Below are 22,498 nucleotides of genomic sequence, written 5' to 3'. Positions count from 1 at the left end.
TCAAGTTACTGTCTGAGTGGAGTTTCAGATGTTCTCCCCTCATGTGCGTGGGTTTCCTCAGGGTTCTCCGGTTTCTGAAACTTCCAAATGGATGCAGGTAGGTGTCAATGATGAATAAATCAATGATTATTAGTCGTGTGGAAGCACATAAAAGCCATACGTTTGGCTAGAGCAAACAGCTAACATCGTTCAGCATGGGGAAACAGCAGGTGTGCATACTCGTGCAAGAAATCATTACAGAGAAAGAGTGTGGCTTCGGCGTGTAAGATTTATATTTGCGGCAGCATAGATAATCTATACCGTCTACCGAAAATCGATATATTCCGTACAGATGGTGATCGGGAAAAGTCATAAGATTGGTTTCGTACAAAATGCCTCAGTATTCTTGGGACTCCCGATCTATCGCGGCCCTAACCTGTTTCAGGGGTTCGATCGTAACCATGGAGACCTAAGCGACCACTTAGGGGTTGTTTTAAAGCACATTGCTATAATCTAATACTGAAAAGTATGTACTATTTAGTCATCAAGATTACAAATAGGTCATTTAAGTAGTGTACACTAAAGTGCAGTTTAATTAGTTTTGTAGTGAGGAGACACGATGTTTAAGTGCACGTGATGCTTTGGTAAACAAGTCCTTGCATACAAGTCCCTTATCCTTTGATGATTAATACAAACGAGTCCATGATTCCACACATATTTTTCAGTCCAACATCCTATATAACATAATCAGAATAGTCAAAATCCTTTTTTAATAAGTAGATTAATCATTCTTCTTAAGTAAGCGCTTCATCCTGGTTAGAGTGTTTAAGTTAGCGTACTGTTCTGGCAAACTATTTAGTAGAGTAGTATGCGGTTCGGGACGCTGCTGTTGCTGCTGGCGTCCAGCAGGTGGCGCTGCACCGCGGTGCCGTTTCACACACTGAAGAAAGCTGAGTCACATCTAAATGCCGCGGCAGCTGCTAACGCTAACAGCGAAGGAGACGGAATTTCTGCGTTTATTTATTCTCCCTTTTATTGAACAATGTTGACGATCACGCTGAAAACTCTACAACAGCAGACCTTTAAGATACAAATAGATGAAGAGCTGACGGTAAGTGGAAGTTAGCTGGCACTGTTCGAGTAAATATATTCTAGTGAGGCGTCTGAGAAAAGCATGGGGCCTTAAAATTCCATTTTTTTTAAATGTCAGACCTTAAATTCCCATTCTGTACTAATAATGTCATGGTAATGCTACTGTGTAGTGTTATTAACATACTAACTTTTGTCCTCAGAAATGAAAACGCACTATTATTGACACTAGACCAGGCTCCGTTATAGGCGGAATTCCAAACAGCTCGACAACAACATGTAGGGCACTACATAGTGTGTAGAACGCCGTAATTCCATTTGCTATATAGTGCACCAATATAGGAAGTAAGCAGTTGTTTAGTATTAAGCCTTCATAATGCCATAACTGTTCAGGCATGTGTATTCCGCCGCTTAAAAAAGCCACTAGTTAAACACTAAAAAATGTGGGCCAATAAGATGAAAAGTTAATCAAACATTAAATGTAATTTACTTGTAATAAATTTTCTTACAAATTAGGTTTTTTTTAAAAAATATACAAATCTCATACAGACGCTTTTTGGACAGCAGTCATTAACGGTGAATAAATTAATTGTGTTAATTATGTGAAGTGTATATAATATGATATAGAAAAAGTAAAATTACGATTAATAAAAAGCTGCTTTATTTTTGGTTATATTGTATTTGATTAGACACTATTATATCACATCAGTCACACTTAAAGCATTATTTTATTTATTTATTTATTTATTTTTTACTGTTTATCAGTTTACTATTCTGCATTATTAAATCAGATTAATTGATTTTGAGGACAATACTGGTGATATATCTTTAATGGTGACTTCTCTCATGTTATGAAACTTTATGAAATGTTATGAAAATATTATAATAACATAACTGATCCAAATAGCATCATTTCAGGTGAGCACGTAATGATTTAGGTAAGAAGTTTGTACTAAACTGGGTCTGTACACTTCCAGTAACTGTTTGCCATATTGGCTTTGTGGAAAACGTAGAAAGAAAAAAATGCCATTACTGCTTGCATGTTTCAGGTACGAGCTCTTAAAGAGCAGATTGAATCTGAAAAGGGCCAGGATGCTTATCCTGTAGCTGGACAGAAGCTCATCTATGCAGGTCAGAGAGATAAAATTGTTTGTCTTATTTTTTGGACTTTTGACTGTGTGTTTTGGAATTTCGTGCATTTGTGTAGTTTGTGTTGATTGTATAAATTGTTTCCTACATTTATGTAATTGATTGTGCAAGTGAATTGATTTATTTAAGCTTGATTTGTTTAATTAACTTTAAAAATGAATTGATTTTGAATTAATTTTAGGTAAAATATTGAATGATGACATACCTTTAAAAGAGTACAAAATAGAGGAGAAGAACTTTGTTGTGGTCATGGTTACTAAGGTAGGACATTTTCAGTTTGATACCTGTTATTTTTAATATGTTTATATATTCTTATTATTATTGTCTTGTTATTGTTTTTTATATACATACAGTGGGGGACAAAGTCTGACATCACACTGAATATTTTATTGATTTTTTTATTAAAATCTATTAATTCTAATCTAAATTAAAAAAATCTTTTTATTACTTTTTTTTATTATTTATTTTTTTAAATATATGATTGGAAATAAAGAGTTATGTTCATGTTACTTAATGTTAAAGTATTTACTCTGTGTATTTAAGTAGTAAAAAAATGCAAACAGAAGCATTTCCACTAGGTGCTCTCAGATTTTGGACCCTACTGTATAAAAAGAAAGTTTCTTCAGTGCAGTGTCCTGATTGAGCAGTGTAATACTCTGTTCAGTCACTAGAGGCTCCCCTCTAACAATGCAGGCTTTTATAGCACACTCAACATATTAAAGCTACTTATAAACCGTTTATTCTTCATTTGTTTATCAGTCAGTTTCTTCATCATATACTATATATATATATACTATATATACACTGTACTATCAGTGATGTAGAGAATTCCAAATGATAGCCAAATGCTCTAGATTTTTAGACTAATTAGAATTTCTTAAGCCTCATTTATTACTAGGCCATTACTTGCTGTCTTTAGCTGCAGTTTGATCAGAACTGTTGTGTATCTCTGCAGCCGAAACCAACAGCACTTCCTCCTGTGGTTGCTATTCCTCTCCCTGACCTTTCATCTCAGGCCCTTTCTATACCTGCTCCCCCGCCGTCTGCCCCAGCGGCCCCTGTACCCATCCCAAGCCCCACATCTGCCTCTGCTGCTGCGGTATCCACCCCTACAACTGCCCCTGCACCCATAATCACTCCTACAACTGCTCCTGTACCCACAATCACCCCTATAACTGCTCCTGCCCCCACAGTCACCCCTACAACTGCTCCTGCACCCACAATCACTCCTGCATCTGCCCCTGCTCCAGCACCTGTACCCACACCCACCCTTGTTGAACCAGTGCAGTCTGTGGAGCCTCCTGCTCCTCCAGCCACAGCGCCCCCTGCTACTGCCTCTGCTGCTGCCTCTGCTGCTGCCCCTGCTGCTGAACCTGCTGCTAGTGTGGAGTCAGTGGAGACAGAGAGTGCAAGTGCCCAGGCTGCATCTGCAGAACAGCCGCAGAGAGCCGAACCAGAACAGCCATCAAACCCCACTGCAGCTCTCTCAGCTGCCAGGTATGAGCTACGACATGTACATCAAGTTGGTTGTTGATTTTCTACATTACCCACAATGCAGTTGAACAAGCCACTGATAGTGGTGCTAGTGAGATTTAGCCCTTGTGCCATGTCTACCTTAAGAGTACGATGCAGAAGCACTTTTATCTGTTTAGGTTTATAACCTCCTCATCTGTTCACTCCAACTTTTATAATAATACCACCATAAGCAACAACACACTCATCATGCTAACTAGCTGAGCCACGTCTCTGCTGCTGCTGTAATTCTTCTGCACTGAATCCCTCATAATTATGATGTTGAATATCACTGGAAAATGTTGTGTGTGTGAAAAGAAGCTCTTGCTTTTTCATTTTTACAGTGAAACCTAATGTGTTATTGCTTATGTTTGGCATTACTGATTTTTTTTTAAATCTTATATTAAATGCCGTTGTAAATCTGCTGGAAATAATGTATAATGAGACATGCCTGCTTACTTCTCCTAGAAACAATGGAAATACTGACAACAAATTAATACCTGAATCACTTAGCCTATCATAAATATTTCAATCTAAACATATCTCTTGTGTTTCAGGGTGGATGTTTCCGTTGTTTTCTTTTTTCTTTGTTTCCTGTATTGCACTGATGATTTATCCTATTAGAAGCAAAGTGAAAGTAAATTTATGTAGCTAAAGTTAACATGGGATTCATTTTTATCAACACTCTAGCATTATGGATGAACTGGGCCTTTTGGAGGAAGCAGCATCGATACTTGGTACGCGTACTGATTTATCCAGTTTTTTAATTACAGAAAGCTTATGACTTCACATTGTCCTGTTGAATCATGTTTGTTCATGTTGATTAGTCACAGGACAGGCGTATGAGAATTTGGTGACAGAGATCATGTCCATGGGATATGAGAGGGAGCAGGTTGTCGCCGCCTTGAGAGCGAGCTACAACAATCCTGACCGAGCAGTGGAATACCTGCTCATGGTGAGACACACATCTTGTTTGGTGTATCATTAATACTTGTCACTGCGTAACATCAGTCTTTATACCACAGCACTGCTGAATTCTTGAGTCTGAAGGTTATAAGGTGTTGATTAATTTTCTATAACTGTGCATATTCAGATAATTTTAAATTGGTTTATATTTGCTCAAATGATCATACAATGGCTGAAAAGGACTCCATATCCCAGCAGCCCAGGAAGTCACTTGACCGCATGCCTTACTGATTACTCTTACATATCAGGTGTTTCCCTAATTTGTGTCACTAGTAAAGTTCTGGTTTCTCATTGACCAGCTTTTGTCATGCATTGTTGTGTTTAGCCCCCTTGTCTTGTGTAGTAGTATTGTGTGTTTTATTCCCTAGTTTCCAAGCTCTTCTTTATGATTCTTGCTTCGACTTCAAAGTAGTGCTTAGTGGTTTGGGAACAATTATCTAATTCCAAATACAAATGACTTCTTATTAACCTCAACAGCGAGAGGAAAAGATACGGGCACAATGGTTTATAGAACTATAAACGTATGAAAGGCATGTGTCTCTCAGAATGTTAATAAAACATGCAATCACTGGCAAATTGCTGTGGTATAAGAGAAACAGTACACTTCAGGAAGTACTGTAATTTGAGAATAATTAACTTTGGGGTGATAATTGTAAAGCTGCTGTATTTGGGCCACATCACCTGACCATGTTGTTCGTTATTGTCCTGTAAATGCACACCCCCACATTTTTTTTGTTCCTTACTTGAATTTGCATTCGCTGAGTGTGTATATTTCATATTGATTTGTGGTCTGCAAGGGTATTCCTTCTGAGTCAGAGCAGCCTGTACAAGAAGCAGTGCGACCTGCAGCAGAAACAGAGAGACCTCAACCTCCACCAGCAGCCACTGGTGAGTCTCCATACGCCTGAGCATATTCATTTGCTAGCTATTTTTAACTAAATCAGTGGGAAATCAGTAGCTCTAAAACCGCCTTTGTGGCAGAAGTGTGAACAGGTTTCGCTACAGATTTACACACTCTTTCATCAAGGCTTTTAATTCTTTGCTATTCTTCAGTCATCGCCTTGTAATTCTTTGAACATTACATCAGATACATGTAGTTATTACTGGACAAATTCGCTCAGAAAAGTAAAACGTTTTGATTCATTGTTCAAGATTGATCAAAATGTATTAAAAATTCTCATCCCGATAAAAACTGGTATATGAAAAATACAATGTACATGATGTTTCACTTACAGCAAACGTGGCCCCTGCCAAAAGTATTGGAACAGCAAGGCCAGTTTTTGCAATACATTGAGATATAAATAAATAAATAACCTTAAGATGATGAATCAGAATATCAGAATTTATTTCCTGATACGGTTGTTTGAACCTACACATTTTTCAAATGATTGAAACATGACTGAGCGGTGTTTCTTGTTGCTCATGTATGCTCTGTAAGATTGAGAAAAGCAAGGTGTTGTGAAGCTGAAAAAAAAAAAAAACAATTTGGAATGTCCTAAAAAAGAATGAAACCATTGGTGTACTAACTACAGAAACTGAACGGGTTGGTCAAATAAAAAAAACAAAACAAAACAAAAAAACAATGTCAGTTGATGACAGAAACATATCTGTAAAGGAAAACCCCCAAAATAGCATCATCAGTAACCTCCACAGGGCAGGGGGTGAAGGTACCACAAGTCCACCAATTGACAAAGACTTTGAGAGCAGAAATGTAGATGCAGTAACTCAAGATGCAAACCACTCATCAGCAGTAAGAATTTAAAGACCAGATTGAACTATGCAAAGAAATACATAGAGAAATTCTGAACCGAAGTGATGGAACTGCCCTAGTATGTAGAATGAAATGATCTGCAAAAAACACTGACAACACAACAAAGAACTTCTTCAGGGAGAAAAGTGGAGCATTTTAGACTGGCCAAGTCAGTCACCAGCCACAACTGAGCAGCGTTTCTTTTCGTGAAGATTAGAGCGAAGGGAGAAACCACACAAAGCAAACAATTTTAAAAGCTATGGTACCATGAAAATCATCACAAAAGAATAATGCAAAAGTTTGGTGATGCAGTTGGTCGACAGCTTGATGCAGTTATTGCAAGCAAAGGATAGGCAAACCAAATATGGTGTAAAAAGTATAATTTACATTAATTAATTAATTTGCCCACCAAAAAAATTGGGTGATCTGCCACAGGTTGTTTAACACACCTAGATTTAAACATCAGGCAATAAAACCTGAAATTCTTTGATCATTTAATCTCAAACCCAAATGACTTACATGTATAGCAAGAACATTGCTGTTTCAGTGCTTTTGGATGAGACTGTAGTCAGCAAATTTAATCAGCTAAGACATGTTTAATTATGAGTCTAATGTAGCTAGTAAGCAATGAAAGTCTACCTTACTCAGAGTATTTCTCTGCCTCAACCCACATCCAGTTCTTTGTGTGACTTCAGTTACGTTAATGAAGCTAACTGAAACCATATTTATTTTTCTTGATCAACTACCTCTAAGCAAAGTAGAGCTTAAATTAAAAAGAGAAATTAGTGGGCAAGACACTCCGATCTTTGCTCACTTGTGATATCAAAACATGAATTTAAATATCTGATGAGCACAATACATGTAATGAACTTCAACAGTTGTCAATTTGCGCTAATGCTCAGTCTTGACTCTGGTCCACTGGTGCTTTGTTTGGGCCCGGGACACACTCCTGTACAGCCCTCTCTATACTGTAAACAGGTGCTACACCCTCCCAGGCCCCACCCACCACAGCTAACCCCCTGGAGTTCCTGAGGAACCAGCCGCAGTTCCAACAAATGCGTCAGATCATCCAGCAGAACCCAGCACTCCTCCCTGCCTTGCTGCAGCAACTGGGAAGGGACAACCCTCAGCTTTTGCAGGTGATTGGTGCTCTGAACTTTAGCCGCAAATGTTGGCTAGTCATATACTCAGTGTTTAGTTCTGTTTACAGCAAATCACGCGGCACCAGGAGCGATTTGTGCAGATGCTTAATGAGCCGCTGGGAGGTGAAGCAGAGGCAGCAGAGGCACAGGGAGCTCCACAGACTAACTACATCCAGGTCACACAGCAGGAGAAAGAGGCCATAGAGAGGGTATGAGTGTTTACATCAGATTTCACTGGATTAAAAGCTCATGGTTCATGGTGTTCCATCGTTCACAGTATATTAATAACTTTTTTAAAGCAGTTTTTGTGAGTTTGTTCATCTGGCAGCAAGTTTGCTGGCTCTGGGAAAATGTCTAATTGGTTGCAATGTCACTCAAATAAGCTTTTCCTGTTAAAGTAGGCAGTTCTTGTCTGCATTTGGGGTTTAATGAAATGTAGTGGCCTGTCTTGCAGTACTGTAGTTTGTATTTTGAACGCATCAAGAAATATTTGTATGTTTGAAATCAAATGAAATGTAAATCTGCAAAGTGCATGCATTGAGACATAATCATTGACTCAGTATATCCAATTTTACATCATTGATTTCATAATATAAGAAGAATAACATTAAGAAAAAAATCTTTATATTTCCATAAAACTTTTCTTAATTTTGTCGTGCCACTGGACACGCCCACATCTAGTTGCAAGTGAATGGTCTCTGGTCACTGTGAGTGATTAAGCTTCCACTACAAAAGACAAAAACATAACATGTTTATCAAATACCATTGGGATAAGAGGAAATATTATGTGAAATTTTTGCCTACAAGCCCCAGTTAAAAGCCCTTTTTAACAAACTGTTGTGTTCTGAAGCTGTAATAGTATTGTCTCATATTTCTGCCAGCTCTAACAGAAGCTTTTATGTTAAAACAGGCAGTTACAGACAATTGCTGACATTTAATAATGATAGGAAAAGGTTTTACCCAAACTCTTGTTCATTCATTCATTCATTTTTGTTTCTGTCTGTGTTCTACAGTTAAAAGCTTTGGGCTTCCCTGAGGGACTAGTCATTCAGGCTTATTTTGCCTGTGAAAAAAACGAGAACCTAGCAGCCAACTTCCTGCTCCAGCAGACCTTCGACGACGAGTGAATGTGTAACGTGGACTGAAACCCTAGGTGGCGATGGAGAGACTGAGAGTGCTAGTGTGTGTGTAGTGTGCGCTTGTGGCAGAGTTTGAGAGGAGATTTTAAATGCGACTGCGAGTACATTATAAAGGAGAGAAAAGCCATGTTGTGAATTACTCTAATATCAGAGATCAGAATCTGTATTAGATTATTTCACTTAGACAGTAGGCTGTGTGTCTCTGCTGCTGTTCTCGCCGAACGTGCCGTGTGAAGTTTGCAGGTTTTTATCTCTGCTCTAAGTTATTGCTTATTAAATCCTGCCAAGACCCTAAGACCCCCCGAGTATGAGCTCTCATCGTGTCCTTACAGTATGTGTGACACATGGTCTTGCTTTTTTTTGTTTATAATTTTCACAAGTGCTCTATAATCTGTAGTCAAAAATGGGATGTACCATTCTTTAAAGAACTGAATTTTATGATTTTGAATTGGAAATAACACAGTACTACCACATGTCCAATGAAGAGACAACAAATTATATTGAAATCATTCTCTCTTGCCAAAAGTTTTGACATTGTCTGGTGTCTTATCTAGGCACCTAAATAAACAGGGATGCCAAAACTTGTCTGGATTCTTATAACAATTTACCTGCATATAACTCTTTAAGTCTGAATAGGTTTATGTATCTGTATATGTTTATGTATATTTTTCATATGAGAACATTTTTTTTATGTTGAGAACAATCTCTTACAGGTTTACAACAGGTAATACAAGTAATACAACAGGAACGCCTGAATAAGAGCTGTGTTTGGGTCAAAGTTTAGCAAAAATTCAAAAACAAATGAAAAATCAGCTAGACATTTCTGTTAAATCTTTGTATTAATGAGTTATATGAATGTGCTCGACTTATCCTGACATCTGTGGGACACATCAGATATGCGTATACAACCATGCAACATGATTTTACCCTCTTGTCACATTGCAGTGCTTGTGGCTATATTTAGCCCTTGTTTTTCTCTTGCATGCTTGCCCCATCCCCACTGTCAGTGGTGGTCTAGGAGAGGTTATAAATATTATAGAGAGAAGAGGTACTCCAAGCAACAAGGTTACCAGTGTTAGCTCAGAGGCATGGCTTGTGAAAAGCCAATGGAAGAGAGCAAATGTCAGGGTCTGGGGACCAAGCATGGATTATTGAACAAAGCCCAAACTGATGACAAAGAGATCTATGAAGAGATCCAGGAGGATAAAGATTTGTTGCCAGATGCTGTGCTCCAAGTAGAGACGGAAACCTTCTTTGTAAACCGTAAGCGACTGGCCCAACTGAGTCCCTATTTCCGAGCACTGTTCTTTGGTGGCGGTCGAGAAAGCAGTAAGAGGCACATTGAAATCAAAGGTGTAGGTTTGGACCATTTCCGCAGTCTTATGGAGTACACACAGAACCTCAGATTACATCTTGACAGGAAGAATGTCCTGGGAGTTCTTGAGACTGCAAACTTCCTTCAGGTGGAAAAAGCCAGGCTTCTGTGCTGCAAGTTCCTGGAGAGAGAGTTACATTTGAGCAACTGTTTAGGCATGATGGCCTATGCATGGCAGCTTGGCTGTCTGGAGCTTTATGCTGCTGCACGAGAAGTGGTTCTCACCCATCTGCCAGCCATAGCTTTCGAGGAGGACTTTATGCTCCTCTCTAAGGAAACCATCGCTGACCTTCTTGCTAGTGATGACCTATTCGTTCCACAGGAGGACCTGGCTTTTGAAGTTACTTTGCGCTGGGCAACACATGACCCTAGTCGTGAGGATGACTTCCTAGAATTGGTTGGGCTGGTTAGACCTGAAAGTTTGAGTTTGCCATACATCACAGATCTCCTGACCAAGATGAAAAGTTCAGACCCTCGTGCCAAGCTCATCTGCAAACTGAACGATCATATCCCCAACAGCTGGACCAAGGGCAGGTCAATGCCCAGAACTCGGTCAAGAGAGATGCTGTTTGTGCTTGGGGGATCACATGAGCAGGACCAGCAGACTCTTTATCATTTCAACCCACGTAGTGGACGGTGGCAGACTCTGCCGTCTTTACAGAGGAAGTGCCTAACACAGTACTCAGTAGCAGCCGTAGGTAACAATTTTTTTTACCACTCATTGTATATCTGGCATGGCATTATCATTACTGTGAGTCTATGGGTATATATGAAAGGTTCAGTCCACTGGTACCCAACCCTGCTCCAGGAGAGCAACGCTCTTGCTGATTTAAGTTTCAACCCAAACTAACATATCTATATTTTGCTTAAGTGTATACTTAATAATTTAATTAGGATTTGAACCAGACGAATGCTCTTCCAGGAGCAGGATTGGACTCATTTTATAAAACATCTTAGCTCCCACTACCTAAGATTGACCGACACCATCAACTTCTCCAAGGTAACAACGTGGTGGTGACTGGTGGCTACTACCGGGAGGTTCTTTGGTACAGCGTGGACTGGGTTCGGATTTATGAGTGCAGTAATGAGCGTTGGGTGGAAGGTCCAGCACTGCAGAAATCCAGGCATAGCCACTGTTCAGTGGCACTCGAATGGCAGGTATTTGTGCTGGGAGGCAGCATGGATGAGGGGCTTGTGCCTGATGTGGAGAGGCTAGAGTTGGGAGCAGACTGCTGGGACAGTGTTAGTCCCATGATACGGGCAGTAGAAAGAGCAGCTGTGGTCACCATGGGCTCCTGCATCTATGTGGCTTGTGGTCTGGATGAAAATGGGGAAGTATACAGTGGAATTCAGAGGTACAAGGCTGAGGTTGACCAGTGGGATGTAGTCTCCTACTCTCCATTTCCACGGTAAGGAAAGAAAATTGTAGTTGTACAAAACATGATACATATATTTAATAGAAATATACAGATAAGGTGCTGGGGCAAATCAATTTAATGCGAAAAAATGCCATATTCCCTACAATTACTGCAGAAATATGAAAAACCCGATACCTTATTCATACCATTTACACCAGTTATATTACTTTGGCATTTATTTTGCTTTTTCTGACCCATCACTAGTTATGACCTTCTCGCTACTGAGCTCAATGGTGCCATCTATCTGTTTGGAGGTAAGGCTCTGCGGCTGGATGTTGATACTGATGAGTGGACTATTCTGGAAGAGGAATTTCTGGACAGAAAATTCTTCACTGGCTGTTCTACTGTGAATGGGCAAATCTATTTGATTAGTGAGAGAAAGATAAACAAAGTTTTTACAAACATGGTTCTCTTGGACCCTTACACAGACACTTGTATTGAAATGAATGATGCAATTCCATGCCCTGTCCCCATACGAGGCTGTGTCACAGTCCGCTTGCTGAACAGATGAATCCTGACAAATCGGTGAAGATTCAGTTGTAATTTGTTACTTTAATAACAATACCATTTTGCACCGTTCTTCAGGTCTATTACGTGTTACTTCACAATTTTTTCTTATACATAATTTCTTTTAGACGCATGATTAGTAAATACCACAAACTTTTTCAATAGCAAATTTTTATAAAATAGTCAGGTCCTGTCAATAAGCAAAAGCTGGAGTGAATGTTTTAGCACTGCTCTATTTATTCAGAAAGTGGACAGAATATAACTGGAGCATGTATCAACTTCTTGTGGCTTTTCACCACTATACTCATTCATTTTTCCCCACAGACTTACCAATAATCTCCCTGTCTGGTATCACTACAAAATAAATGACTACTACTACTACTACTTCAACTACTGAACAAAGTAACTAAAAACAATATTACTTTTACAAGAAAGTACAAGTCAGTTAAGAACAAGGGCACATGTATGTCAATTTCTCAGAGATTGATGATTCAGGATCAGCTCCACAGTGTATTCCTATTGCTAGGACATTAAAGACAAAACTGACCCCAGGCCAGCCTTGTACTCTTAAGACGGTTCTTAAGACAAAGCCCTGCAGACAGTGGCTCATAAGCAGAAACATCAGTTATGACTACAGTGCAAATAACATCAGACAAGCCAAGTAAGCACCTGCATTAGAAGCAGCACATGTCTATTGGATAGCCAATACAAACCACTTCCTCTTTAATGCCCTTTTTGCAAAGTAAACTCAAGTACTCAGGAGGCCATTATGTTACCATCAGCAGAACAATACGTTCAGAATAAAATATAATATATACATCAGTATCCAAGCCATTGTTTAATCATACTAAATAAAAACTGGAACAGCATGGCCACTTTTGCTAGCCTTGTTAACACTTTTTGACCAAATTATTCATTTGCTGATCTAGGTAAGGACACCTATGAAACTGTGCTTAAATGTTGGTATGGATGATTTGTTCCCATCAGCTCCTGAACTTCTTGTAAATGCTGGTTGGAGCTGAGAACAAACTGAGCTACGAAAGCTAATCTACTTCTATTTAAACTATTTTACCTAGCAGTTTCAAAGCCAATCTGTTTTAAAAATGTAAAAGTCCACTCCAAATGATCTGGCAATGGTATTATTTCTATTATCGGTAATAATAAGATGACTAAAAGTCTAAGAGCAAACACACTGCTCAGATTATGTGGACACAAAATGGAATCCTTTGGTCTTGTAAGGCAATCTGAGCTGCAATTACCACAGAAAGAGCTGAGCAAGCTGGTCTGCAAAGTGCAAAGCGCAGAGATCCCATGAATCAATAATTTATGAAAGCCATTGTTTACAGAGAGAAGTTGCCAAGTCAGTGCTGAGTCCATCACTAGGTGAGCTGAGGCAAAAAAAATGGTGATAATTCAGGCTACTTTAACAAGGTAAGCCTTATGCCATACCGGGAATCCTATTGTGAAAATTCAAAACAGTACAAAGAATGAAATTCAGATATCCCTCTGTTAGAAAACGCTACCTAACTGCTATATATAATACTGAATAACTCCATTAAGAACATACAATTAAACAACATTTAGTTCATATACAAAGTCTTTCTGAGCTACTTTGTAGGGTATTATTTCTTGCTAGGAATGTAATGCAGTCCATACGTTGGATATATTTCCCAATTAACTCTTCTTATATATCTTATTTTCTTATTCTGACATATGAAGTTAATAAGTATATATAAGTTTTTTTTAACCTAACTCCTCTATACTGCTATGTACTACATGTCTGTTGTTAGTGCCATGAATGAGTGTTCCTGTACTAAGAACAGAATGGATGTTTGCTCCAGTCTTGAATAAAACTACTTCCTGCCTCATCCTAAAACGTGCACTGTGTAAACGTCGTATTATTTAATTCACATTATAAAGCCACACTTTGTCAAACTGATTACTTGTGGTAAGTACACATGCACACTATATGCAATGGATAGGAATTGGGTTTAAAAAGACTTCGTGTATCCCTTTAAAACATAAAGTATAGACTGCTGTGCACCTTTAATGAGAAATAAAAAGATTTCAAGAATCCATTATACCTAAAGTCTAACTTATTCCTTAGGTTAAAACATTGCATACAAATACTCGTATCTTTTTTTATGTAGGGATCTGGAGTGAAGTGGAGGAGGAATACTATCTGGCTTTGGGCAGTCTGCTGTTCATGTTTCTCCTCTGATGGGTCAGGTTGTTGAGAACACAGTTGTTAGCCAATGAGGTGAGCTTGGAGTTAAGTGTTCCCTTGTTCTGCTCCCAGCAACACTCTTCCTCCATGCCGTTGTCCTCTCCCTCCTCCTCGACATCGCTCTCATCACTCCGCTCATCCCTCTCCACCTGAGTATAGTACAAAATGTTATGAGGTCAGTAGTATTGATATTGCCTGTTACATCATTAACAACGTTTGGTAATATTCCATACTTTGCCCAAGAAGACGAATTTGTAGAGCATCCTTAGAATGAGATTAGCCCAGAAAATGTGCAGTGCCTGGAGCACCAGCAGGAGGCCATTGAAGAGGTAATAAGCAGGAAATGGCTTGAAGAAATTCAGTGACTCCACAAAAGTTGAGTAGAGCACCCTGGTGGGAAAAGGAACACGTTTAGCCAAGTAAAATGATCTAAGAACCAAATTGTGAGTCACCTACTCTCAAGTCTCTTGTGTTCAGACTAGCGAGGAACATGTCACCTGTGCCAATTGCAGTTTGTCTCTTGTGGGAATGGTGATGTCTCATGTGGGTGAGGACTGTCCAGCGATTTTTTTTTTCAATAAAAAACAATAGTGAAGTCTACAGCATATTATATGATTGGTAAACCTTACTTGCTTAAAATATAATTAAGTTTAATTTACATATTAAGTACTAGACAAAGTACTAGCTTCCTTAGACAATTAGCAACTGTACATTTACCTGCAAGGAAAGACAAAAAGGCGAGTTCCCAGGAAAACGACAGCAAAAACAACAAACAGACTGTCACATGTCTTCTTCCAGCCAGCGTAGTTAAACATCTTAGCAGACTGTGAACACAATAAGAAAAGGAATGAGCCTTAAAAATACTTCAAACTTCCTACAGGTCAAAATATCAAAAAATAAACACAAAAATTTTTTTAAAAATTTTTTAATTTTTTAAAAAATTAAAAAGCGTAACTGGGGTAGTAGGAATACAGGAAAAGCCATTAAATAGATTTAAAGCTTGATTATCTGTCACAGGAAACCTTTAGGGGTTTGTTAAATTTGAAGGAACTTTTTTCTTTCAACTATTTAAAGCAGGATAGGAGAATAACAGGAACTAACTTTTATCATAACTACTTACTAAAAACACTTATTTAACACTTAATTATAAAACACAATTTTGTAATCACTGGTAAATTGCTGTGGTATAAGAGGAATGAACTTCAGGGTGGTTACAGTAACTTCGCTTTGTGGCCTACTGCATCACTTTATCCTGTTGTTGATTATTTCTCTATAACAGAATGCCCACATCCTGTTGTTTTTTTTTGCTTAATCTTTTTTTATTATTATCTTTTATTCCTGATATAACACTGAAGTTCTTTATAGTGTACATTATGGACAGTTTCCTGGGAAATAATTTGTTAGTGGTGAGGTGGTTTAATATAACTTTGTAATGTAATGTAAGTGTTACACAAGTTTAGAACTGTCCTCAGTAGTCTGGTAAAGGACATGCAGACATCATTTATTCATAATGTACTGCACAAACTGGTTAAAAAAAAACTGGCTAAAGTATACGCCACCTGCACATGGTTCAAATTATTAGATACTATTTTTGTCATGGGAAGAAACAGTGGTAATGCAGGTTTTGGAAAAAAAATAGTCACTTGGAATGAGCAGAATGTAATTTGGAATACCTCCAACAGGAAGTCAGATGAATCGTGCAGCAGCATCACAACTGTACCAACCCGAATGTAGTTGTCACAGTAGGAGAAGCTAATCAGTGAGACGGTGGCAATGTGATGGATGATCTGCTCTTTGAAGTCCTGCAGGCAACCGACATGACAGATTACAGGACAGCTTTAGTTTAGCTTCAAACCATTATTACAGTTTTCAAAGGAAACAGCTGTCTGAAAATGTTTTAATTCTATGTAAATAGTTTAATTTTCATGTATATAGTAACATTTGTAAGTTCTCATTTTCCTGTGGCTTTTTTTTAACTGTGCCTAAATCCTAAATGCTAATATAGATTTAGATCACTAATGAGTAAGGCAGAGGTGACAGTGGCAAGGAAAAACTCAGCCGACACAACATGAGAAACCAGAAGAGGAAACACACTGAAATGGGAACATCATCTACTGTATAACACGATACTTCAAATAATATCAGTCAGTAGTGAGTGTGTTAAAAGATCTTGAGTACTAGCATCTGAGTCATTGTTTAGTTTATTAGAGTCCGTTGGCATTAAATCTACAGATAGTATCCAGGTTATCTACTGAATGAATGAATCTTGGTCATAGGTTTCAGCAAGTGCAATCTTCAGGCTATCCAATTAAGACGATCCACAGCTATCTTTAGGGTAACCATTTGGTACCATCAGCAGTAATGTCACAACAATCTTTAGACTACCCATGTAGGGCCTTTTCTCTTCATCTCATTATAACCACAGTTCAGTAACACTTGAACCTACAGCAATGTGTACATTCACACTCATAGGTGCTTTGACCTAGTAATGATTTCTGATGAGCCACAAGATACCTACATAACTGATTTACAATATGAATCACTAGTCAGTGTGGAAAGCTGAAGACAGTACACATTTCTTATGATGCATGCTGTATATGCAGTTTCTGTACCTGCTTCCTCTAATCTATGTAGGTTTAACATCTTTTAACTATTGTCTAGGCAATTCCCCATCCACCATAATGCCCATAAAAAGATCAGTAGTTGATGTATGATCTGATGTATGAGATCTATATTTTAAGAAGCCAGTTCAGTTTAAATAAAATACAATGCTGTTATATTGTAACTGCCCGATCATGGCCATGCCTCCATTTAGTATAAGTGACAATTGTACAGGACCTCCTTCTGAATGGACCTGTCACTCTCCATGAAGTAGGTGTAGCCTCCATATCTGTCAGCTCTGATAAAGATCGTCTGCCTTTTGTTTCTGTAACAGTGATACACCATTTTCCCTATAACCAACAAGCACAGATGCCATGCATTCCTTCTTTGGTGCTGACAGGTGTAGAGAACACAATTCTTTCACTTTTCCACCAATGGTTGTCTGTTGTCAGTATTAAGATAAAAATTCTAAATACAAATCTGATCAAATGATACAAAAAGAAAGATACAAAGATGCTCACTTTGCGCTTGACGTCCACAGAGACACACAGCAGCAATGACCAGTAGAAGCTGAGCTCCAGAATGTAGTACCAATAGTGCGACTTGGCCACAGGCTACAATGAGGCACAAACCAAAAGACAGAGACAGAGTGAGAAATAAAAAATGACTGAGACATGAACAACACACATGTGTATATTTACCTGTTCAGCTCTTTTTCCTATTGTTTTATGTTCTCAATCCACCACATTTTAATCCTTCTACCAATTTAGGACAAACTGCATGCCTAAATCATGAGACTTTCTATATTGTTCAGGGTCTCACACATACATTGTCTCGGATGTGTTATTAAGCCAAGTTCAAAATTCAAAAAGTTCAAAAAACAAAAAGTTTGCACAACGTAAAACTGGTAGCTATAAATAAACTCCTTTGCATGATTTATTTTCCATGTGCTGCTTTAAAAAAAAGCAAAGCTGTGCTTTTCTTATTACATTTTTTTTACATTTAATGAGACAAAATGCAAACACCACACACTTGTTTGGGGTATCCACGCCAGCACTCCCGGTGGTCCCAAAACCAGGCTGTCTGTGGGAGAGAAAGAAAATAATTCAACATGCTTATGAAAACAGAATGTTAATTAATGTCAGACTTGTTTAGTATGTGTGCTAAATCCTAATATTCAAGAGAAGAGCAATTATCAAGAAGAGTTTGTATATAGTCTGACAGATCACGGGACGCTATACAGTAATCTACTAAATATGAATATATACACCGATCAGGCATAACATTATGAGCAGTGACGTGAATAACACTGATGATGTCCTCATCATGGCACCTGTTAGTGGGTGGGATATATTAGGCAGCAAGTGAACATTTTGTCCTCAAAGTTGATGTGTTAGAAGCAGGAAAAATGGGCAAGCGTAAGGATTTGAGCGAGTTCTGATAGAAATTCAATTCAATTCAATTTATTTTGTATAGCGCCTTTTACAATGAACATTGTCTCAAAGTAGCTTTACAAAAGAAGAAAAACAGAGAAAGGGGAGGGGGAAAATAAAATAAAATAAAATAAAATAAAATAAAATAAAATAAAATAAAATAAAATAAAATAAAATAAAATAAAATAAAATAAAATAAAATAAGAGTAAATCATTAAATTTAATAATTAAACTATTTTATCCCTAATGAGCAAGCCTGTGGTGACGGTGGCAAGGAAAAACTCCCTGGGAAAGGTGTCAGAATACACAGTGCATCGCAGTTTAATGTTTTTTGGCACCAAAAGGGGGACCAACACAATGTTAGGCATGTGGTCATAATGTTATGCCTGGTCAATGTATATAAATCTAAATATACTACAAAATCATTTCAGTGTCATATTTACAGGCTAATTCTCTGAATTAAATTTCCCAGAAAGAAAAAGGGGATGCCTCTGATGTCTCACATCAATCAAGACAGCGAGTCCTGCCATGAATGCGATGAGGTAGAAAACAAACCTCCACCTGAAAACAAACACACAGTGTTTGAAATATATCACCATGACTCCGCTCAACTTAATCATGTTAAGTGTGTGAAGAGACAGAATGTACTCACGAAGCTTCACAGAACTTCTTGGTGTTGCTCGGCTTATCCTGGTTGCGGCGAAGCCTGAGCCAGTTATGAATCTGACGTTGCGTGAGGCCACAATGCTTCTCTAGACCCATGAGCTCACTCTGAGTGGAAGTAAATAACACTGTTACCTATGGTATGTTGCTATTACAGCAACCAAGTTAATGTAATTTCTGACGGCTAATAAAAACATGACACCTGTACTAAGTCCGAGATAAGCATATGGCCTTTAGCATTGGGGGTATTAAATTTTCATTTCTGATTGGTCAGAAGGTTTTGATTAGTTTTCTTAAACAGCACCTCTGCTGGATGTTCTGGCTACAAGGCAAATCACACTGTGATTGTTCTAACATATTTTCATTTCTATAACTAGTTGCATAGCAGAGGCACGAATAATTTAACTCTAAAACACATTTTTAAAGTAATTTTTATAATGGAAGCTGTAAAATCATGATCAAGAATTTTGTAGGAATGAGGAACAATAAGGGATTGTAAGAAGACTCCAGTTTCAGGATTCTTTTTAGTCAAATGGAAAGCTGTTCATTAAAGGATTTGTGGCAGGAGAAGTCTGCATGGCAAAAAGTAATGTGTGGATTTAATAACACGAGAAGCTGCATTTTTTGTCAATTAACTAAAAAATAGAAATGATGAGAGAATAACTGTTTATAGCTGTTATAATGTAGGTGATAAAAGGATAAAAAAGGATTTAAAAACTCCAAAAGCTTAAAAAAAAGATGTTGTCCTTAACACAGTTAGATTTGTTAAAATTACAAATGTGTAATTGTTTGCATTCTGCTATGTTAGAAGACACTCCAGAGTGTCTGTAATGGTTGTACACCACTCCGTTGTTGATTTTATTTCCTTAAAGGTGCATGGTTTATTGTTTGCTTATATGCGCTTTAAAGGTCACTCGTGGTTAACTCAGAGCAGGAAGAATATGACTGTGTTGAATCCAGACTAAAATTAATAATTGCTATGCTCAACATTGAGCATATGAACCATGAGCAAACTGAACATGAAAATATGAGGTTTGCAAATAAGCAAGAATACATGCAGAACAAAGAATGCTCCTTTATATCACAGCACACTAAGCAATTGAAAATAGGTCACACTTCAGTCTTATTTTTAGAAGAAAAAGCTGATGAATAAAGTATGCAAGGTTGCTTTGAGTGACATGGACACACAAATCACATACAAAGCCTCTACAATCTTACACATGTAAGTGAGCGGGTTATGCCTCATTGTAGCCTGTGAGCGAGTCACACTACTGGTACTACATTGGGAATTTCCTGGGAATTTATGACAGGTTAACAGCAGCATTCATATAGGAAATAGATGCATACAGTGAAATGTTATGGTTGTTGTTCTTTTGACTGCTTCCTGTTCGGGTTCGCCATGGCGGATCATTTGGTCTGCATGTTTTGATATGGCACAGGTTTCACACCAGATTTTATCTGGATTTTATCAGATCCCACTTTATCTGGGCTTGGGACTGGCACTTAAGAGTTAACTCTTCAGTGGATGGGTTATCGGACCCAAGCCATGGCAATGAGAGCGCAGGATCCTGCTGCTGGACCACCGGGAGGCTATGCATACAAGTGAAGGTGGCATCCACTTTTCTCAGAACCACACAGTTATTAAGTGATTCAGGTTGTTATGTAATTTCAGCATGATTTGTATATTTGTTTTGTAAAATAAACTCTGATTCCATCATTTTATTAAGAAGTGGTATGTGTCATACAATGCCTTTCAGGGGGACTGTGTGATTTAGGCATGTATAGCTATAATCTGATAGCTATAATCTCCCAATAATTATTAACATCATTAGACATGTGGATTTAGTGTAAACTGAAAAAACCCATTTTAGTCATTAATCATGTTTATTATACTTTGTTTCACACACTTAGGCTGAGAGCAAAATGGTGGTTCATGAATATTGTCTTTATTTTGAAACTAACTAAACTACTTTGCACGATGCTGCTACTCAAGACTGAAGCTCAGGTATTTGAGCTATTATGGCACTATACAATGCTCCAGTTATTGAAATATTAATATGTATTTGTATAAGTAAAAATTTAAATAAATTAAAACATGAACATTAAAGTGATAGATGACTCTATTACTCATGAGTCATGTCATATGGAAATAGTTCTTAGCCATTTATAATTATTAATGTAAATTATAGTGTTAGCTAGATAATTCATTCTTTGTTCAAATATCCATTCATTCAGCTTCTTAACAGCTCTTTAAATGGACAAATTTTACACACACGAACAGTAACAAGGCCAAAACCCTTCTTATGTGTGTGATATGTTTGGAGCAACATGAACTCTTACTCTCTCCACTCATTATTCACCATTATTCTTCACTGACCTGTGTAAAGTGTTTCTTCCTCTGTGAGTAAAAAGCCTCCAGCTTGGGATTGTGTGGCACTCGGACCTGCACCCTGTCAAACACTCCCAGCTTCCTGCTTAGGGGTAGAGCCACCACCCTGAAAAAACAGAGAGATTAGCATTAAAATATTTGTCAAAGTCAAATTAATGTTTCAGTGCCCAACACACTGAGTGACAAGGTGTGTATTTGTAATTCAAGAGGCTTCATTAGGTGAGAGTAGGCAATGAGGAAGATCCAGTGATAAGGTTAGTTACAGGGTGAGCTCCAGTTTCAGGAACTGGACCACTTGATTGTTGTGTAGCTCAATTAGGTTACCAGCAACAACTAACCTTTCGAAAGCAAAGCGGACAGCGATGAACCCCAGTGCCAGAGGAAGTGCAACAAGCAGGTCACGAGGAAGAGGTTGGTGACTGCTCCCCGTTGTGCCTTCAATGTCATGCCACGTAATGTTTGGGGGGAGCCAGAACTCCTCCGACCACAACCACTGATTCAGCAGCTTCTCCATCCTACACACAGACAGGAGACATAAAGAGCTGTTAGAGGATGCTGAAAGATGAGGAAACAACAATCCAAAATATACCTGTGTATATTTTTACATCCTAGCTATAATTCCTAGAAACAATTATTTTAAGGCCAGCATGGTGGCACAGTGTGTCCCTATTTTAATCCTGAGCTCAGTTTGCTGAGTTTTGCATGCTCTCTCAGTCTCCTCCTGGGTTTCCTCAGGGTTCTCTGGTTTCCTCCTGCCTCCCTAAAACATGCTAGATGGATTGATGATATCAAACTACCCCTAGATGTGTGTGTGTGTGTGTGTGTGTGGGTGGGTGTGTGTGTGTTGCCCTGTAATGGACTGGTTGTCCAGTCTAGAGTGGAATGGTATTCTGTGCTCAACATCAGCTGGAACAGTCTGCTGCCCCTGATCGAATATAGCTGTCACTGTACATGAATGAATGACAGGACATAGTAATATGCCACAAGAGATATAATCTTAGAAGAGATATAATCTAAAGAGGAAAGAGACGTGTATAATTGTGTAACAGCTCAGATTTAGCCGGTAGAGCAGGTCAAAGTCGTGACGTCACCGGTACCATTAACAACACACACCCCGGGTTTTTAACCCTCACAGCTCACCAACAACATTTAACATTTT

General features: G+C 38.3%; 3 protein-coding genes across 4 annotated transcripts in view; 2 read left to right on the top strand and 1 right to left on the bottom strand.

The window, feature by feature from the left end:
• The first annotated feature begins 906 nt into the window (after positions 1–906).
• Positions 907–9,307, top strand: rad23ab (RAD23 homolog A, nucleotide excision repair protein b). Its single transcript, XM_058400761.1, has 10 exons — positions 907–1,090; positions 2,118–2,199; positions 2,399–2,478; positions 3,173–3,714; positions 4,420–4,466; positions 4,557–4,684; positions 5,493–5,583; positions 7,424–7,584; positions 7,656–7,796; positions 8,601–9,307. The coding sequence occupies exons 1-10, from the start codon at positions 1,022–1,024 to the stop codon at positions 8,712–8,714; spliced, it is 1,455 nt and encodes a 484-aa protein (XP_058256744.1). The 5' UTR covers positions 907–1,021; the 3' UTR covers positions 8,715–9,307.
• Positions 9,308–9,460: 153 nt separating this feature from the next.
• On the top strand, positions 9,461–13,901 carry LOC131360362 (kelch-like protein 24). Its single transcript, XM_058400760.1, has 3 exons — positions 9,461–10,799; positions 11,102–11,510; positions 11,724–13,901. Exons 1-3 carry the CDS (start codon positions 9,815–9,817, stop codon positions 12,028–12,030), a joined length of 1,701 nt encoding a protein of 566 aa, XP_058256743.1. The 5' UTR covers positions 9,461–9,814; the 3' UTR covers positions 12,031–13,901.
• A 154-nt stretch (positions 13,902–14,055) lies between these two features.
• The window catches only part of cers4a (ceramide synthase 4a), a 9,085-nt gene continuing 642 nt past the window's right edge, over positions 14,056–22,498 (bottom strand). Inside the window, exons 2-12 of one of the 2 annotated variants that reach the window (XM_058400762.1) lie at positions 21,678–21,854; positions 21,328–21,445; positions 18,940–19,058; positions 18,791–18,848; positions 17,887–17,937; positions 17,376–17,468; positions 15,927–16,055; positions 14,971–15,077; positions 14,751–14,807; positions 14,487–14,643; positions 14,056–14,402 (exon numbers count right to left, since the gene is read on the bottom strand). In XM_058400762.1, the coding sequence (XP_058256745.1) occupies positions 14,205–14,402; positions 14,487–14,643; positions 14,751–14,807; positions 14,971–15,077; positions 15,927–16,055; positions 17,376–17,468; positions 17,887–17,937; positions 18,791–18,848; positions 18,940–19,058; positions 21,328–21,445; positions 21,678–21,853 (1,263 nt within the window). In that variant the 5' untranslated portion in view covers position 21,854 and the 3' untranslated portion in view covers positions 14,056–14,204. The remainder of the gene's footprint in view (positions 14,403–14,486; positions 14,644–14,750; positions 14,808–14,970; positions 15,078–15,926; positions 16,056–17,375; positions 17,469–17,886; positions 17,938–18,790; positions 18,849–18,939; positions 19,059–21,327; positions 21,446–21,677; positions 21,855–22,498) is intronic. The other variant, XM_058400763.1, reaches the window with a different exon arrangement.

The sequence above is a fragment of the Hemibagrus wyckioides genome, linkage group LG10 (genome assembly GCF_019097595.1).
Source record: "Hemibagrus wyckioides isolate EC202008001 linkage group LG10, SWU_Hwy_1.0, whole genome shotgun sequence".
Classification (NCBI taxonomy): Eukaryota; Metazoa; Chordata; class Actinopteri; order Siluriformes; family Bagridae; genus Hemibagrus; species Hemibagrus wyckioides.
The sequence above is the reverse complement of the archived record's forward strand: the minus strand, read 5'-3'. Positions and strand labels throughout refer to the sequence as shown.

What these genes read in the sequence shown, in the direction of transcription:
- rad23ab (XM_058400761.1), top strand. Translation starts at nt 1,022, where the DNA reads ATGTTGACGATCACGCTGAAAACTCTACAACAGCAGACCTTTAAGATA. An exon ending in AAATAGATGAAGAGCTGACG is followed by an intron (nt 1,091 to 2,117) that starts GTAAGTGGAAGT and finishes TGCATGTTTCAG; the next exon opens with GTACGAGCTCTTAAAGAGCA. An exon ending in GCAGCTCTCTCAGCTGCCAG is followed by an intron (nt 3,715 to 4,419) that starts GTATGAGCTACG and finishes TCAACACTCTAG; the next exon opens with CATTATGGATGAACTGGGCC.
- LOC131360362 (XM_058400760.1), top strand. Translation starts at nt 9,815, where the DNA reads ATGGCTTGTGAAAAGCCAATGGAAGAGAGCAAATGTCAGGGTCTGGGG. An exon ending in GTACTCAGTAGCAGCCGTAG is followed by an intron (nt 10,800 to 11,101) that starts GTAACAATTTTT and finishes AACTTCTCCAAG; the next exon opens with GTAACAACGTGGTGGTGACT. An exon ending in TCCTACTCTCCATTTCCACG is followed by an intron (nt 11,511 to 11,723) that starts GTAAGGAAAGAA and finishes ACCCATCACTAG; the next exon opens with TTATGACCTTCTCGCTACTG.